The sequence below is a fragment of the Salvelinus fontinalis genome, chromosome 9, assembly GCF_029448725.1.
Source record: "Salvelinus fontinalis isolate EN_2023a chromosome 9, ASM2944872v1, whole genome shotgun sequence".
In the NCBI taxonomy this organism is placed as follows: Eukaryota; Metazoa; Chordata; class Actinopteri; order Salmoniformes; family Salmonidae; genus Salvelinus; species Salvelinus fontinalis.
Window position 1 is genome coordinate 61287299 of NC_074673.1, and position 18378 is coordinate 61305676.

Sequence of the window (18378 nt, forward strand, 5' to 3'; positions counted from 1 at the left end):
TTCATACTGTACGCGGCAACAACACACCGAGAGAGAGACGCTACTGGGGGAGGATAGAGGATCAGTCGACGCCGTGGATATGATCTAAAATAATATCCGAAGAGGCAAACGGTACACCTTTCTCCCAAATAGGACTTTGATTCGAAAGGTGGAAAACTGCCAACAAGATTACTATTATTTAAATTCACCCTACCGACCCCCCCCCTCCCCTCCCTCTACTCCACCCTAGCTACCGAGATGCACACGGAGACTCGAAGCAAGAAAGTAAGTCTTGACCATTATTGACTTTGCCCTGTGCAGCAAACTGTGATCGGACGATATTGAAATGCGTTGACATTGTCAGTTACATCATGTGCCAATTGAAACAAAATTGACGAGTGTCTGACAAGGTGGAAGGCAGCTGTAGGAAGCCTGACTGTTATGGTGCGTTCATACCCAAGTGGGAAGGTGGTATTTACCACATAACTGGGAAAATTAAGAGTGGGAAACTCATCTATCATCCTTGAGCTCCGAGCTCTCCCAAATACTGACCTCTGATGTTCCCACTAAGGAAATTACATTTTTGAACACAATTTGTTTACACGCATGATAACTGTACTATTGGTTTATGGTTGACTCAGCTCTTGGCCAATCGGCGTTTCTCAACGACTTCAAAGCACGTGATTGCGTTCAACTGATATTTACGACTTCCCAACTGGTGATTACCACCTTCCCACTTCGTTATCAACGCAGCATTACATTCAGTTAGCTAGCTGGCAAACGAACGTTAGGCAACGGTACTTATAATAATAGCTAGCATATTAGTTAGCTCTCCGGCTAGATAGGGGACTGTCGCAGGCTACTGAGAGCTTGATTGGTTCGATAGCTCCGACAATCGACAGCAGACTGCTGTTGCAGCTCTCTCTCTCCAAATAACTGTACACTCCTCTGTAAACGTTGACAATTAACGCGCATGCAAACACTGCAACGGGTTTGCTATGCATTGCTTCTTGGGTGACATAGCTTGCTCTCATCCTCTCTCTCTGTGCGAACTTTGTGGTACAGTTTTTTTAATTTTTTAAGTGCACTGTGTGAGCTAGGCAGGAAGGAAATACGCTGCAGCTCGTAGGACACCATCTTAGTTCCTTAAAGGGACAGTAGCGCTCGATCAAATCCCAGCCCTGGGAATGAGCCAGGTGTACTGCCTAGAGCTATACTGTACATGTACCCAGCATGCTGCGTCTTGTGCCCAGGACTTTCGGGTACAGTAGCAAAGGGTCAGAGGGCAAGAGAAGAATTCAGGCTCAACCAGGGACCGGAAAGGAAAACATCCTTCAAGCTTCATCATTCACAACATCATTATCCTCATACAGCGATAAGGATTCTCATGATTCATTGAATAGATCTCTTTCTGATCTATCATCATGCTGAACAAATGATACATGATCTCTGAGATACCGCCACATTACTTCTGGTCTCAGTCATTGTTTTTCTATGAGCATGACATCAATCAATTTCTGTAGTCAGTGTAGTTGTCTCGTTATGATGACTGACAGTCGTGCTGTAATGAAACATGAATCGGATGTCGTCACTCGTCAGTGCTACACGAGATACAGAGCTCACTCCCTTTCCTGTGTGTGCGTCTGCGGGTATCCCGTCTCTGTGTGTGTGTGTGCATGGCATGGATTAGGCCAGCTCTGAAGGTGTAATCTATAAACAGGGCCTATTATACATTCCTGTGCAGGGCAGCAGCAGCCTCAACAGGCCTAATGGTGAGCACTGTTGAGGGAGAGGCCTGTCATTTAGAGGCCAGCCTTGTCTCTGTGTGTGTGGGTCAGCCCAGGGTGTGCCAGATGGTAGGTAATGATTAACAGTGGAGGACAAACATTGCTCAAACTGGTTAAATGCGAGATGGGTGGGCCACATAGTTACCCACCCAAGGGAGGTGCCTGTCAGAGTGACATAAGGGACAGACAGTGACTGGTGGTGCCAAGGTACTGGCTTCTAGGTAACCTAGGCCTGCATTCAACCATGGCAAATTGTCACCTTACCAAATAAAACTGAGAAGTTAATTAAGGCAGAAACAGACAGGCACCCAGGTTAGGACTGGTGGCCCCATTTCCGTTCTGAGATCTAGACAGGAGTGGCCCTGTGCTATAACGGGGTTGTACTGTCACACGGAGCATGATATAGGAGGAAGAGGGGATTCATTGGTGAGGGTGTCACAACAGGGGGTAAAGAGAGGTCAGGTGACCCTGACATGGGGGACAGGGGACATTGGCTGACTGTGCGGCAACCAGTCATGAGGGTATGAGCTGAGTCGGAAAACAGGGTGGGTGGTGTCACACGGGTATGAGTTTAGAAGGAAGGACAGGAGGGTGGGGCTGGGGTGGATAGTTTAACAGAGGTATAAGCTAGTTCGGAGGGGTGGGTAGGAAGGGTTGGGGTGGATGATGTCACATGGGTATTCGTTTTGGAGGACAGGGGCGGTGGTAGGGGGGGTCACCATGTCTTTTTCCGGTGAGTGAGACGGTCAGTGCTTGGGGTCTGTCCTGCCTCAGAGACTATTTTTAGGACCAGGACACCATTTATAATGTGAAGTCTAGGGCTGGTATGGGCTAGAGGGGTTGGGCTGAGGGTATAGGTGGGGTTGGGATATAGGGCTAGGTTTGGGACCTGGAGGGGGTTAGGGTTGCAGCTGAGGGATAGGGCCGGGGTTGGGACAGGAGGATAGGGCTGGGGGATAGGTTTTAGGTCTGGGATAGGGTTGGGCTATAGGGCTGTGACTGAGGGATAGGGCTGGGGTTGGGACAGGAGGATAGGGCTGGGGGATAGGTTTTAGGTCTGGGATAGGGTTGGGGTATAGGGATAGGGCTGGGGTTGGAACAGGAGGATAGGGCTGGGGGATAGGTTTTAGGTCTGGGATAGGGTTGGGGTATAGGGCTGTGACTGAGGGATAGGGCTGGGGGATAGGTTTTAGGTCTGGGATAGGGTTGGGGTATAGGGATAGGGCCGGGGTTGGGACAGGAGTCTAGGGCTTGGGCTACGTTATAGGGCCTGGCTGGCTGTGGGTAGAAGCAGGCATGCAGAGGGGCTGTCAGAGACCACAGGCACGCCTACAATCTGTCTCCTCTCTCTCTCCACCTTTCTCCCTCTTATTTCTTCCCCTCCCTAAACTAGCCCCCCCTGCCCAACATGGAAAGAAGTGTAGGAGTGGAATATAACTCCCCAACACTCTCGTCTGAGCTAACAAGGATCAGCTAGCTCCTAGCCTAGCCTGCAACCATCTGGGAATGCATAGTCCAGTTCTCTCTGATTGCTGCTTTGCGACTGTAACACCAGTGTTACACTAGTGTATACACCCTTATGTTATACAAGGGAATTTGTGTTTCCATAGCAAGGGCTGACAATGAGGACTTGTGAAGCGCAGAATCAATAATCAACAGAGTTGCTTTGTGTGAAGGTGTTAAAGTTCACAGTTGGCCATTGTTATGTAAATGCCAGCTGAAAGTACCAGTGGCCTGGCTGTGGCCCCAAGTGAGAGCAGGTCCACCGGAGCCATGGCCCAGTGAGACGGAGCCATGGCCCAGTGAGACGGATTCATGGCCCAGTGAGATACAGGTGTCGGCCCGTTTAGATGGAAACAGATGAGTTTGAGCCTTCTGTGAAAAACACTGGGGTAAATCATGTATGGAAATGCTCCATTAGTGTCTTCTGGGTCCCAAATGGCAGCCTATTCCCTATTTTGGCTCCTGAGTGGCACAGCGGTCTAAGGCACTGCATCTCAGTGCTAGAGGCACCACTACAGACCCTGGTTCGATCCCCGGCTGTATCACAACCGGCCGTGATCGGGAGTCCCATAGGGCGGCAGACAATTGGCCCAGCGTCGTCTGGGTTAGGGGAGGGTGTGGCCGGGGTAGGCCGTCATTGTAAATAAGAATTTGTTCTTAACTGACTTGCCTAGTTAAATAAAATAATAAATATGGGTGATTCTACAGAAGTGGTGCAAATTGCATTCCTACCCCCAAAAAACCCAGCTACGTCTCCAAATTTAGGACATTTTATTTACATCATGATATGTTCTTATTCAATCCAAGGCAATAACCAACATATTGTTAAATTAATAAACTGTCAAACTTCAATTAATAGCCAGAGTATTTATTTGCTTAAATCACTGAACAGGTCCTTTTTAGAGACAGGCGCCTACACTGAGTGTACAAAACATTAGGAACACCTGCTATTTCCATGACAGACTGACCAGGTGAAAGCTATGATCCCTTATTGATGTCACCTGTTAAATCCACTTCAATCAGTGTGGATAAAGGGGAGGAGACGGGTTAAAGAAGGATTTTTAAGCCTTGAGACAATTGAGACATGGATTGTGCATGTGTGACATTCCGAGGGCGAATGGGCAAGACAAAAGATTTAAGTGCTTTTGAACAGGGTATGGTAGTAGGTGCCAGGCACACCGGGTTGAGTGTGTCTGCAACGCTGCTGTGTTTTTCACGCTAAACAATTTTCTATGTGTATGAAGAATGGTCCACCACCCAAAGGACATTCAGCCAACTTGACACAACTGTGGGAAGCATTGAAGCCAAAATGGGCCAGCATCCCTGTGGAATGTTTTTGACACCTTGTAGAGTCCATGCCCCCAACGAATTGAGGCTGTTCTGAGGGCAGAGGGCGCAACTCAATAATATTCCACTACTTTTCCACTACTTTTTTTACTCACTTTATTTCCTTAATGCACACAGCTTTTGCTCATTTGGATAGTTAATTTCTTAATTCCAACATTTACTTCCAACATTTTAATACATGTTTTCATTTACAGCACTAATGGGTTATCATTTACACACTGTCATGTTTATTTTGTCTTAGTATGCCTCTATAAAAAATATATCCGTTACAGCACTCTACTCAGCAAATTGGATGCAGTCTATGACAGTGCCATCCGTTTTGTCGCCAAAGCCCCATATACTACCCACCACTGCGACCTGTACGCTCTCGTTGGCTGGCCCTCGCTTCATATTCGTCGTTAAACCCACTGGCTCCAGGTCATCTATGAGTCTTTGCTAGGTAAAGCCCCGCCTTATCTCAGCTCACTGGTCACCATAGCTGCATCCACCCGTAGCACACGCTCCAGCAGGTATATTTCACTGGTCACCCCAAAAGCCAATTCCTCCTTTGGCCGCCTTTCCTTCCAGTTCTCTGCTGCCAATGACTGGAACGAACTGCAAAAATCACTGAAGCTGGAGACTCATATCTCCCTCACTAGCTTTAAGCACCAGCTGTCAGATCAGCTCACAGATCATTGCACCTGTACATAGCCCATCTGTAAATAGCCCATCCAACTACCTCATCCCCATACTGTTATTTATTAATTTTGCTCCTTTGCACCCAGTATCTACTTGCACATTCATCTTCTGCACAGCTATCACTCCAGTGTTTAATTGCTATATTTTAATTATTTTGCCACCATGGCCTATTTATTGCCTAACCTCCCTTATCCTACCTCATTTGCGCACTTTTTCTATTGTATTATTGACTGTATGTTTGTTTATCCCATGTGTAACTCGGTGTTGTCGTTTGTGTCGCACTGCTTTGCTTTATCTTGGCCAGGTCGCAGTTGTAAATGAGAACTTGTTCTCAACTGGCCTACCTGGTTAAATAAAGGTTAAATAAAAAATTATAATTATTCTCCTGACTGCATTTTTGGCAGTTCTTACTTCCACCACTAGAGGGTGATCGGCCACTTTCTATGGGTCTGTACTCCAGAAGTTGTTGACTGTTTTTGCGCTTGCCAGTTAGCTAGCAGTTCTAAGCTGTTAGCAGCCAAAGGCTCCAGCATGGCCACGTGAGGAGTAGTTTGTCTACAAATATTTTAGAAAAAGGAGTGAGCAAGTTGGCAAATCTTCATGTATTTTTAAGAAGTGTCGATACCAAACGTCTAATATATCAAGAAATATACATTTGCTGGGATGGACATCTGTCCAAATGAAAGCTAACATTTGGCTGGATATCTATGGGAATTCTTTAAAGTCCAAAATACACTATATATACAAAAGTATGTGGACACCCTTTCAAGTTAGTGGATTCAGCTATTTCAACCATACCCGTTGCTGACAGGTGTATAAAATTGAGCATACAGACATACAATCTCCATAGACACACATTGGCAGTAGAATGGCCTTACTGGAGAGCTCAGTGACTTTCAACGTGCCACCGTCATAGGATACCACCTTTCCAACATGTCAGTTCATCAAATTTTTGGCCTGCTAGAGCTGTCCTGGTCAACTGTAAGTGCTGTTATTGAGACGTGGAAACGTGTAGGAGCAACAACGGCTCAGCCGTCGAAGTGGTAGGCCACACAAGCTCACAGAATGGGGCTGTTGAAGTGCATGGCGCGTAAAAAATTGCCTGTTCTCGGTTGCAACACTCACTACCGAGTTCCAAACTGCCTCTGGAAGCAATGTTAGCACAAGAACTGTTCGTCAGGAGCTTCATGAAATGGATTTCCATGGCCGAGCAGCCGCACACAAGCGAAAGATTACCATGTGCAAGGCCAAGAGTCGACTGGAATGGTGTAAAGCTCGCTGCCATTGGACTCTGGAGCAGTGGAAATGCTTTCTCTGGAGTAATGAATAATGCTTCACCATCTGGCAGTCCGACACACGAATCTGGGTTTGGCGGAGGCCAGGAGAACGCTATCTACCTCAAATGCATAGTGCCTACTGTAAAGTTTGGTGGAGGAGGAATAATGGTCTGGGGCTGTTTTTCATGGTTCAGGCTAGGCCCCTTAATTCCAGCGAAGGGAAATCTTAACACTACAGCACACAATGACATTCTAGACGATTCTGTGCTTCCAACTTTGTGTCAACAGTTTGGGGAAGGCCCTTCCCATGACAATGCCGCCATACACAAAGCAAGGTCCATATAGAAATGGTTTGTTGAGATCGGTGTGGAAGAACTTGACTGGCCTGCTCAGAGCCCTTCCCCATCAAGCAACTTTAGGATGAATTGGAACGCGACTGCGAGCCAGGCCTAATCACCCAACATCAGTGTCCGACCTCACTAATGCTCTTGTGGCTGAATGGAAGCAAGTCCCAGCAACAATGTTCCAACATCTAGTGGAAAGCCTTCCCAGAAGAGTGGAGGCTGTTAATGCAGCAACACAGGACCAACTCTATATTCATGCCTATGCTTTTGGGATGAGATGTCCGATGAGCTGGTGTCCACATACCTTTGGTCATGTAGTGTAAGTCAAAATGGTCCCAACGGAAACAGTCCCAACTGAAACAATTGACAACATAGAGATATATAGAGGGTGCCATCTTTGCATTTGTGCCGTTATGGTGTCTGTGACAGCACGGGCAGCTCCATTGAGGCGATCTCCAACTGACCTACAGAGGAGCACTATGTGGGTAGTGGACAAGTGCACACTTCAGGAAAAAGTGTTGAGTATTGAGATGCATTAGCCAGCGGACTACTTGCAATGGCCCCCTTTTTTCATTTTTTTTTTCTCTTCCACTGGCTCTATGCACACTCATTGGGTTCTACCCACACACTCACACATCTACACTGACATTCCAACACATACATACATGCATGCACACTACATACTTAACACCCCCCCCCCCCCCCCCCCCTGTACATGTACATATTACCGCAATCGCCTCAACTACCTCGTACATCCAGCACATTGACGAGATACCGGTACTCCCTGTATATAGCATCGTTGTTGTTATTTTATTGTTCCAATGTCCTGTTTTTAGCTCATCTTCGTACTTTTTAACACCGCATTGTTGGGAAAGGGTACGCAAAGTAAGCATTTCGCGGTAGTCTATGCCTGTTGTATTCAGCACGTGACAAATACAATTTGTTTCGAGGATGCTCCTTACTCATGATGGTTCATTTGTATGTATCCCTTTTTAAGAGCGTCCTGCTCCAGTAAAATAGGTCTTTAACTTTTTAACTGTTTTTGGCCTACAGACGAGCAGTGTTCTGCGTCGTAAAGGTGCAACCACGGACACAGCGCTCCGTTTGGTGTTATGACAGAGGCTGTGGTATAGCTGAGATCAGAGGAATATATTTCGAAATAAGTGACTCTGACTAAGCCTAACCAGACGTGCATGTGTTACTGGTTTTCACAGACAAAAGTCAAATGACACAGCTTATTTTGCTCGCGATGCGCACCTCTCAAATGATACAAATGTAACAACAGACTGAGCGCACTGGACTTGAAACACTGGACTTGAAACACTGATACAGATGTAGCCATGTGCCATGTAATGTATTATCTGACCAGTACTAGTACTAACTAAGTTACAATCTCCGTGTTGAGTGCACAACATTGTTTTACGGACCTACACTACCATTCAAAAGTTTGTCCTTGTTTTTGAAAGAAATGCACCGTTAAAAGTCCTTTAAAATAACATGACATTTATCAGAAATACAGTGTAGATATTGTTAATGTTGTAAATGACTATTGTAGCTGGAAACGGCAGATTTTTGAAATAAATGGAATATCTACATAGGCGTACAAAGGCCCATTATCAGCAACCATCACTCCTGTGTTCCAATGGCATGTTGTATTAGCTAATCCAAGTTTATAATTTTAAAAGGCTAATTGATCATTAGAAAATCATTTTGCAATTATGTTAGCACAGCTGAAAACTGTTGTCCTGATTTTAAAGAAGGAATAAAACTGGCCTTCTTTAGTCTAGTTAAGTATCTGGAGCATCAGCATTTGTGGGTTCGATTACAGGCTCAAAATGGCCTGAAACACTTCTGAAACTCGTCAGTCTATTCTTGTCCTGAGAAATTGCCAAGAAACTGAGAATATCGTACAACGCTGTGTACTTCTTCCTTCACAGAACAGCGCAAACTGGCTCTAACCAGAATAGAAAGAGGAGTGGGAGGCCCCGGTGCACAACTGAGCAAGAGGACAAGTACATTAGAGTGTCTAGTTTAAGAAACTGACGTCTCACAAGTCCTCAACTGGCAACTTCATTAACTAGTACCTGCAAAACATCAACAGTGAAGAGGCGACTCCGGGATGCTGGCCTTCTAGGCAGAGTTGCAAAGAAAAAGACATATCTCAGACTGGCCAATAAAAAGAAAAGATTGAGACGGGCAAAAGAATACAGACACTGGACAGAAGAACTCTGCCTAGAAGGCCAGCATCTTGGAGTCGTCTCTTCACTGTTGACGCTTTTCCAACAGTCTTGAAGGAGTTCCCACATATGCTGAGCACTTTTGGCTGCTTTTCCTTCACTCTACGGTCCAACTCATCCCAAACCATCTCAATTGGGTTGAGGTCGGGGGATTGTGGAGGCCAGGTCATCTGATGCAGCATTCCATCACTCTCCTTCTTGGTCAAATAGCTCTTACACAGCCTGGAGGTGTTTTGGGTCCTGTTGAAAAGCAAATGAAAGTCCCACTAAATAAATCACAGACAGTGGTGGAGTATGATAAAACATTAAAGGGGTTTCCTCTACTACCAGAAGGGCTGCTTCCCAGATGGCACCCTATTCTCTTTATAGGACTACTTTAAAGGGAAAGTTCCCCCCCAGCCCACCGCATGAACAGCCACTAGGGTTGCACATTTTGGGGAATATTCAGAGGTGGAAGCTTTCCGTGGGAATATATGGGAATTAAGGGAAAAATTCTAGTCTAGAAACTAAAGCTTTGGTTGTCTTCCTCTCAGGCTTCCCTGTCTTCTCCCTGGACCTCCTCGATGTCCACCTCTTGAACATCAGACTCTGAGGCCTCATCTTCACTGTCACTTTCCAACCTTGTTGAGGATGGCTTGGTGTCAGGCTCAAAATTCATAATTTGATTCATAATTTTCACCTCGAATAGAAGTAGAGGGGGTTGTCAGGGGTTCCTTGTTGTGAGGGCTGAGGGAACTTTATACACTCGGCCAGATGATTCTGCATCTTTGTTGCATTCTTCACATATGATTTGGCACAGTATTTGCAAATGTACACAGCTTTTCCTTCAACATTAGCTGCAGTGAAATGTCTCCACACATCACATAGTGCCCGTGGCATTTCCCTGTAAATGGAATACAATTCCATGGAATACAATTCCATGTACAGATAAATAGTTAAGCAGTTAGTTTAAACAACTCCTTTGTAAGATAAATGTTTTAAAATGAAACAAGTATGGAAACAGGTGAATTAACACTCCTCAGTTAGCAGGCTCAAGCTAGCTAAAACCCACATGGTAGCAAAAACTAACTAGCAGAAATTGTTAACAAGTTAGAAATGATTTAAACACACTTTGCTGTTGGCTACTATTTACTAGTTAACAAAAAATCATGTATGTCATATAAAATATATTCACCCCACCCAGTATTGTAGTCAAAGCTTACCAGAAAGCATCTAGTCCTTGGCTCAGACAGTGTAGTAGTGTGGGCTCAGTAGCATCTCATTAGTGTGCAAGGTCTTGAGAATCAGCTGTACATGTGATGGAAGAGTGCACTGCACATGTGATGGAAGAATGCACTGAACATGTGATGGAAGAATGCACAGTGCATGCATAGGGTTGCAATTCCATTGAATTGGGGATAGTTTAACCAAAATATGCCACAAGACCTAGAATTGCCTTATGTGTATCCCACAAAAAAGGTTCACTGTTATAAGCAAACTTTTTTTGATGAATTTAGGCCAAATTCCCGGGCTTAATAACTTTCCGGAAATATACCGGAAAGTTTCCAAACCCTTTGCAACCCTATGCGCCACCAATAAGTTATATAAATTGAGTTACTTTCATAGCTGAAGTTAGGTTTGTCGAAAACATAAGGGATATTAGGGTTGAGAAGAACAAGTCTTCATCTGTTGCACTGGTTTTTGCATCATGGGTTATTTGGACCTATCACTCGCGTGAGTGGCATGTTTGAATTACGGAAGTGGTTTATTTGGCCTGTACAGCCGAGAGGAATTCAGAGGAGAATGTTCTTCACTGCAAGCCTGCTTTGAGGTGGTAAAATGAGGTTATAGGAAGAACAGCTCATTGTGTCTTCATTTTGCGCTCTCTCTCTCTCTCTCTTGCTCTAACCCTCTCTCTCTCTCTCTTGCTCTCTCTCTCTCTTGCTCTCTCGCTCTCTCTCTCTCGCTCTCTCTCTCTCTCTCTCTTGCTCTCTCTCTCTCTCTTGCTCGCTCTCTCTCTCTCTCTTGCTCTCTCTCTCTTTCTCTCTCCCTCTCTCTTGCTCTCTTGCTCTCTCTCTCTCTCTCCCTCTCTCTTTCTCTTGCTCTCTCTCTCTCTCTTGCTCTAACCCTCTATCTCTCTTGCTCTCTCTCTCTCTTTCTCTACCTCCTTTGCCCCGAGTGCACTCCTGAAACTACTATTCCTCTTGTGCAGCATGAGAGTCCAGTAAGAAACAGAGCAGTCCAGTTCTATTTGGGTCTGTGTGGCATGTAGGACTACTGTTCCGTGAATCCGGTGCAGTAGAATGTGTTATATTCTGGGCCTCTGTACCGTATCTGGTTTGTGTGTTATGGGAGTGTATGTGTGGTTCTGGGGGGAAGGAGGGGTGGTGGTCTGGGTTCGGGGATGGAAGCATGCAAGAAGAATAGGCTGTGAACTGGGATGGAGGGAGTCGGGCTGTGTGGTTTAGTTTGGGGATGAGGGCTGGGTGGGATGAGAGCGAGAGCTGTTTCCTTATCTCCCTCCGGCTGTTGAAATAGGATTTCACTACTGTACTGTGGTATCCTTTTGAGAGGGTATTCGTTAGTGTGTATGGTGGGCGGATGGCAGGGGGTGGAGTAGGGTGTGTTTGTGTTAATGTGTGTGTGTGTGGTAGGGGTTTTTCCAGATTAGGGCTGATGTGACCCCCTATCATCGCACCACAATCATTAACCAGCGGAATAATCCTGTCCCCCTAGCAACCCCTGCCGCTCTGCCAAACACACGGGCCAAGCTGAAAAGAGACAGGAGGAGTGGAGGGGGTGGGGAGGGTGTGTCTGAATGTGTGTGAGAGACTGTGTGTACGCACACCGGCGTACGTGTGTATTGCTGTTGGGAGCTTGATCTAAGCTGCTCAGGGCTCTGTTTGTAGGGCAGAGAGAGGGAGGGAAAGAGAAGGAGGTGAGATGTCAAACATTTGACATGTCTCTGTGACTGTATTGTGAACTTGTTCTTATATTCTAAGCCCAACACTGTGGTGTACTTGCTGTATAAGCCCTAGTTGAACTATCACCCAGGTATACATAGGTAATAAATAGCCACGAGCAGGGCTCCCCTACTGTTGGCCCATGGCAAAAATCGAATCATGTTCAATTGTTGGACATAAAAGACTGTATAAACACCAGCAAATTAGATCCAAGTGATTTTATATTTTGGAAATCTGTTCCAAAGTATTCCCACGCATAATCAGTGTAGATGAAGGGGAGGAGACAGGTTAGTGAAGGATTTTTAAGTCTTGAGACAATTGTGTGTGCCGTTCAGAGGGTGAATGGGCAAGACAAAAAAACTTACTGGGTTGAGTGTGTCAAGAACTGCAACTCTGCTGTGTTTTTCACGCTCAACCGTTTCCTGTGTGTATCAAGAATGGTCCACCACCCAAAGGACATCCAGCCAACTTGTCACAACTATGGGAAGCATTGGAGTCAACATGGGCCAGCATCCCTGTGGAACACTTTCGACACCTTGTAGAGTCCATGTCCCGACGAATTGAGGCTGTTCTGAGGACAAAAGGGGGGGTGCAACTCAATATTAGGAAGGTGTCCTTAATGTTTTGTACACTCAGTGTATGTGATTGCATTCAAATGTTAGAAAGGTTTGAAATGTATAATGTTTTAGTCAAATGATATCTGTTTTGGCTTCTTGCAGTCTACAAATAATTTGAAATTACGTTCTGGCCCCATGACCATCTGCTCCAGAAGTGTTGGTCCCATGTTTCATGAGCTGAAATAAATGATCCCAGAAAATGTCCATACGCATAAAAAGCTTATTTCTCTCAAATTTGGTGCGTAAATGTGTGTACATCCCTGTTAGTGATCATTTCTCCTTTTCAGAGTTAATCCGTCCACCTGACAGGTGTGGCATATCAAGAAGTTGAATAAACGGCATGATCATTACACAGGTTTACCTTGTGCTGGGGACAATAAAAGGTCACTCTAAAATGTGCATTTTTGTCACACAACACAACACGCCACCCGTTGAGCAACTTTGGGATGCTCTGGATCGACGTGTACGACAGCGTGTTCCAGTTCCCGCCAAAACCCAGCAACTTCGCACAGCCATTGAACACGAGGCCACAATCAACAGCCTGATCAACTCTATGTGAAGGAGATGTGTCGCACTGCATGAGGCAAATGGTGGTCACACCAGATACTGACTGGTTTTCTCATCCACGACCCTTCTATTCCCAGTCATGTGAAATCCATAGATTAGGTCCTAATGAATATATTTCAATTCACTGATTTCCTTATATGAGCTTTAACTCGGTAAAATTGGCATTTTTGCGTTTATATTTTTATTCTGTGTATACGTACCTTAGTGTAGCCTAGTAGTAGAAACGACTGTACATGGACACATTCTATCCAGAAGACTTAGCTGAGAACCAGCAGTACCTGGTGTCTGCTGCTCTCTATACAGTCCCTCAACAAAGAGGTGTGTGTAACTGGTGTCTGTCTGTGGCGTATGTTTTCTGAGGTGCATCATGCGTCTCTGTATCTGTGTGCGCGTGTAGTTTTTAATGAGTGTGTGTGTAAATGAATATGTGCCTCGGTTTGTGTGTGAAGAATAAGAATAATAATTCACTCAAGACATTTTAGCTTTTCATAGTTTTTATTCATTTATAAACATTTTGAAAAACACAATTCCACTTTGGCGTTATGTGGTATATTGTGTGTAGGCCAGTGAACAAAAAAAATCGAAATTTGATCAATTTTAAATTCGGTCTGTAACACATTTTTTTTTTGGTAAAAAGTCAAGGGGTGTGAGTATTTTCTGAAGGCACTGTACATTATCTACACTGTAGATACAGTGTATTCGGAAAGTATTCAGATCCCTTGACCCTTTTCAACATTTGACTACATTCTAGCCGTATTCTAAAATGTATTAAATTGTTTATTGTCCTCATCAATCTACACACAATACCCCATAATGACAAAGCAAAAGCAGGTTTTTAGAAATGGCGCAAATGTAAAAAGGAAAAAAAAGGAAATATCTCATTTACATAAGTATTCAGACCCTTTACTCGGTACATTGTTGCACCTTTGGCAGCGATTACAGCCTTGAGTCTTCTTGGGTATGACGCTACAAGTCTGGCACTACAACCTGTATTTGGAGAGTTTCTCCAATTCCTCTCTGCAGATCCTCTCAAGCTCTGTCAGGTTGGATGGGGAGCGTTGCTGCACAGCTATTTTCAGGTTTCTCTAGAGTTGTTCGAATCGGGTTCTGGCTGTGCCACTCAAGGACATTCAGAGACTTGTCCTGAAGCCATTCCTGCGTTGTCTTGGCTGTGTGCTTAGGGTCGTTGTCCTGTTGGAAGGTGAACCTTCGCCCCCAGTCTGAGGTCCTGAGCGCTCTGGAGCAGGTTTTCCTCAATGATCTCTCTGTACTTTTGCTCTGTTCATCTTTGCCTCAATCCTGCCTAGTCTCCAAGTCCCTGCCACTGAAAAACATCCCCACAGCATGATGCTGCCACCACCATGCTTCACCGTAAGGATGGTGCCAGGTTTCCTCCAGACGTGACTCTTGGCATTCAGGCCAAAGAGTTCAATCTTAGTTTCATCAGACCAGAGACCTCTGGAGCTCTGTCAGTGACCATTGGGTTCTTGGTCACCTCCCTGACCAAGGCCCTTCTCCCCCGATTGCTCCGTTTGGCCGTGCAGCCAGTTCTACGAAGAGTCTTGGTGGTTCCAAACTTCTTCCACTTAAGAATGATGGAGGCCACTGTGTTCTGGGGACCTTCAATTCTGCAGACATTTTTTGGTACCTTTTCCCAGATCTGTGCCTAGACACAATCCTGTCTCTGAGCTCTACAGACAATTCCTTTGACCTCATTGCTTAGTTTTTGCTCTGACATGCACTGTTAACTGTGGGACCTTAAATAGACAGGTGTGTGCCTTTCCAAGTCATGTCAAATCAATTTAATTTACCACAGGTTGAGTCCAATCAAGTTCGTAGAAACATCTCAAGGATGATTAATGGAAACAGGATGCACCTGAGCTCATTTTCGAGTCTCATAGAGAAGGGTCTGAATACTTACGTTTTTCATTACGGGGTATTGCGTGTAGATTGCTGAGGAAATGTTTTTATTTAATCCATTTTAGAATAAGGCTGTAACATAACAAACTACGTTTACTATTTATAGGTACAGTTGAAGTCGGAAGTTTACATATTAAATCCTAGTAAAAATTCCCTGTCTTAGGTCAGTTAGGATCATCACTTTATTTTAAGAATGTGAAATGTCAGAGTAATAGTAGAGAGAATGATTTATTTCAGCTTTTATTTATTTCATCACATTCCCAGTGGGTCAGACGTTTACATACCATCAATTATTATTTGGTAGCATTGCCTTTAAATTGTTTAACTTGGGTCAAACCTTTCGGGCAGCCTTCCACAAGCTTCCCACAATAAGTTGGGTGAATTTTGGCCCATTCCTCCTGACAGAGCTGGTGTAACTGAGTCAGGTTTGTAGGCTTCCTTGCTTTTTCAGTTCTCGCCCATAAATGTTCTATAGGATTGAGGTCAGGGCTTTGTGATGGCCACTTCAATACCTTGACTTTGTTGCCCTTAAACCATTTTGCCACAACTTTGGAAGTATGCTTGGTGTCATTGTCCATTTGGAAGACCCATTTGCGACCAAGCTTTAACTTCCTGACTGATGTCTTGAGATGTTGCTTCAATATAGCCACATACTTTTCCTGCCTCATGATGCCATCTATTTTGTGAAGTGCACCAGTCCCTCCTGCAGCAAAGCACCCCCACAACATGATGCTGCCACCCTGTGCTTCACGGTTGGGATGGTGTTCTTCGGCTTGCAAGCCTCCCCCTTTTTCCTCCAAACATAACGATGAACATTATGGCCAAACAGTTCTATTTTTGTTTCATCAGACCAGAGGACATTTCTCCAAAAAGTACGACCTTTGTCCCCATGTGCAGTTGCAAACCGTAGTCTGGCTTTTTTATGGCGGTTTTGGACCAGTGGCTTCTTCTTTGCTGAGCGGCCTTTCAGGTTATGTCGATATAGGACTCATTTGACTGTGGATATAGATACTCTTGTAACTGTTTCCTCCAGCATCTTAACAAGGTCCTTTGCTGTTGTTCTGGAATTGATTTTCACTTTTCGCTCCAAAGTACGTTCATTTCTAGGAGACAGAACGCGTCTCCTTCCTGAGTGGTATGATGGCTGCGTGGTCCCATGGTGTTTATACTTGCGTACTATTGTTTGTACAGATGAACGTGGTACCTTCAGGCGTTTGGAAATTGCCCCAAGGATGAACCAGACTTGTGGAGGTCTACAATTGTTTTTTTGAGGTCTTGGCTCATTTCTTTAGATTGTCTCATGATGTCAAGCGAAGAGGCACTGAGTTTGAAGGTTGGCTTTGAAATACATCCACAGGTACACCTCCAATTGACTCAAATTATGTCAATTAGCCTATCAGATGCTTCTAAAGCCCTGACATAATTTATTGGAATTTTCCAAGCTGTTTAAAGGCACAGTCAACTTAGTGTATGTGAACTTCTGACCCACTGGAATTGTGATACGGTGATTTATAAGTGAAATAATCTGTCTGTAAACAATTATTGGAAAAATGACTTGTGTCATGCACAAAGTAGATGTCCTGACCGACTTGCCAAAACTATAGTTTGTTAACAAGAAATTGTGGAGAGGTTGAAAAACTGAACATTTTTGTTTTATTCTATAAACTACTGACAACAAAAAAAATGTCATTTTATGCAAAACAATGCTCTAAATGACAACTGGTCAAAATAACAATAAAGACGAAGTATTGTCAGACCTCGAATAATGCAGAGAAAATAAGTTCATATTCATTTGTAAACAAGACAATACTCATGTTTTAACTGAGGAAGAGTTCAGAAATCAATATTAGGTGGAATAACCCTGATTTTCAATCACAGCTTTCATGCGTCTTGGCATGCTCTCCACCAGTCTTTCACATTGATGTTGGAAGAATTTATGCCACTCCTGGCGTACAAATTCCAGCAGCTCGGCTTTGTTTGATGGCTTGTGACCATCCATCTTCCTCTTGATCACATTCCAGAGGTTTTCAATGGGGTTCAGGTCTGGGGATTGGGCTGGCCATGACAGGGTCTTGATCTGGTGGTCCTCCATCCACACCTTGATTGACCTGGCTGTGTGGCATGCAGCATTGTCCTGCTGGGGAAAAAATTATCCTCAGAGTTGGGGAACATTGTCAGAGCAGAAGGAAGCAAGTTTTCTTCCAGGACAACCTTGTGCGTGGCTTGATTCATGCGTCCTTCACAAAGACAAATCTGCCCGATTCCAGACCCCCAGATCATCACCGATCCTCCACCAAATGTCACAGCGGGTGTGAGACGTGGAGAGGTCTACAAGCCACAGTGTCTCGCACCCACTGTGAAATTTGGTGGAGGATCGGTGATGATCTTGGGGTGCTGAACTTATCTTCTCTGCATTATTCAGGGTCTGACAATACTGCATCTTTTTCTTTCTTTTTTTTGACCAGTTGTCATTTTCTGTAAACAAATGCTCTAAATGACAATTTTTTATTTAAATAAATGTTGTCAGTAGTTTATAGTATAAAACAAAAAATGTCATTTTACCCTAACACATACCTATAAATAGTCAAACCAGAGAAACTGATAATTTTGCAGTGGTCTCTTAATTCTTTCCAGAGCTAGTGACCATTGTCCTGTGACTCTTTGTTTGTCCATAGGGCAAGCACTCTCTCCAAGGTGCAGGGTAGAGTACCAGGCGGTAGCCGGCTAGTAAGAGTTTTCAAGTTGAGGACTTCTGCCCTTCGTGATTGTCTCGCCCATCCCAAGATGTTCAGTACAGCCTTGTGTGTAGTGCGTAGACCTTGTGTTTTGTGCGTAGACCTTGTGTTTAGCCAAGCCGACAGCAGCTTAGCTACAGCTGGCTAGCCAATCTAGTGGATATTTCTGTCAAATCCGTTCTGGCAAGATCACAAGAGCCAGTGTCTGGAAGGTGTTTCACAAGACAGTCGTTGTACAGCGCCTTGCTACGAAAGTAACTTGCAACGTAGTTTCACTGTTTTCTCACGTCACCGTGGAAACAATATTAACTACTGCGAGTTGAATGCCCAGCAGCGTTCAGTCAGCTCAGCCGTTCCTACAACACAATATTCTATAACCGGCTAGTTTTGTCTCGTCTCTCCTGATGTCCGCTGTCAGGTCTTTTGCGGAGAGACAAATTCCAGA

General features: G+C 44.6%; 1 protein-coding gene across 3 annotated transcripts in view; it reads left to right on the forward strand.

The window, feature by feature from the left end:
* Positions 1-5: 5 nt before the first annotated feature.
* LOC129862911 (Krueppel-like factor 8) overlaps positions 6-18378 on the forward strand; it is a 106798-nt gene continuing 88425 nt past the window's right edge. For 2 of the 3 annotated variants that reach the window (XM_055935011.1, XM_055935012.1), the window contains exon 1: positions 6-264. In XM_055935011.1, the coding sequence (XP_055790986.1) occupies positions 238-264 (27 nt within the window). In that variant the 5' untranslated portion in view covers positions 6-237. The remainder of the gene's footprint in view (positions 265-18378) is intronic. The other variant, XM_055935013.1, reaches the window with a different exon arrangement.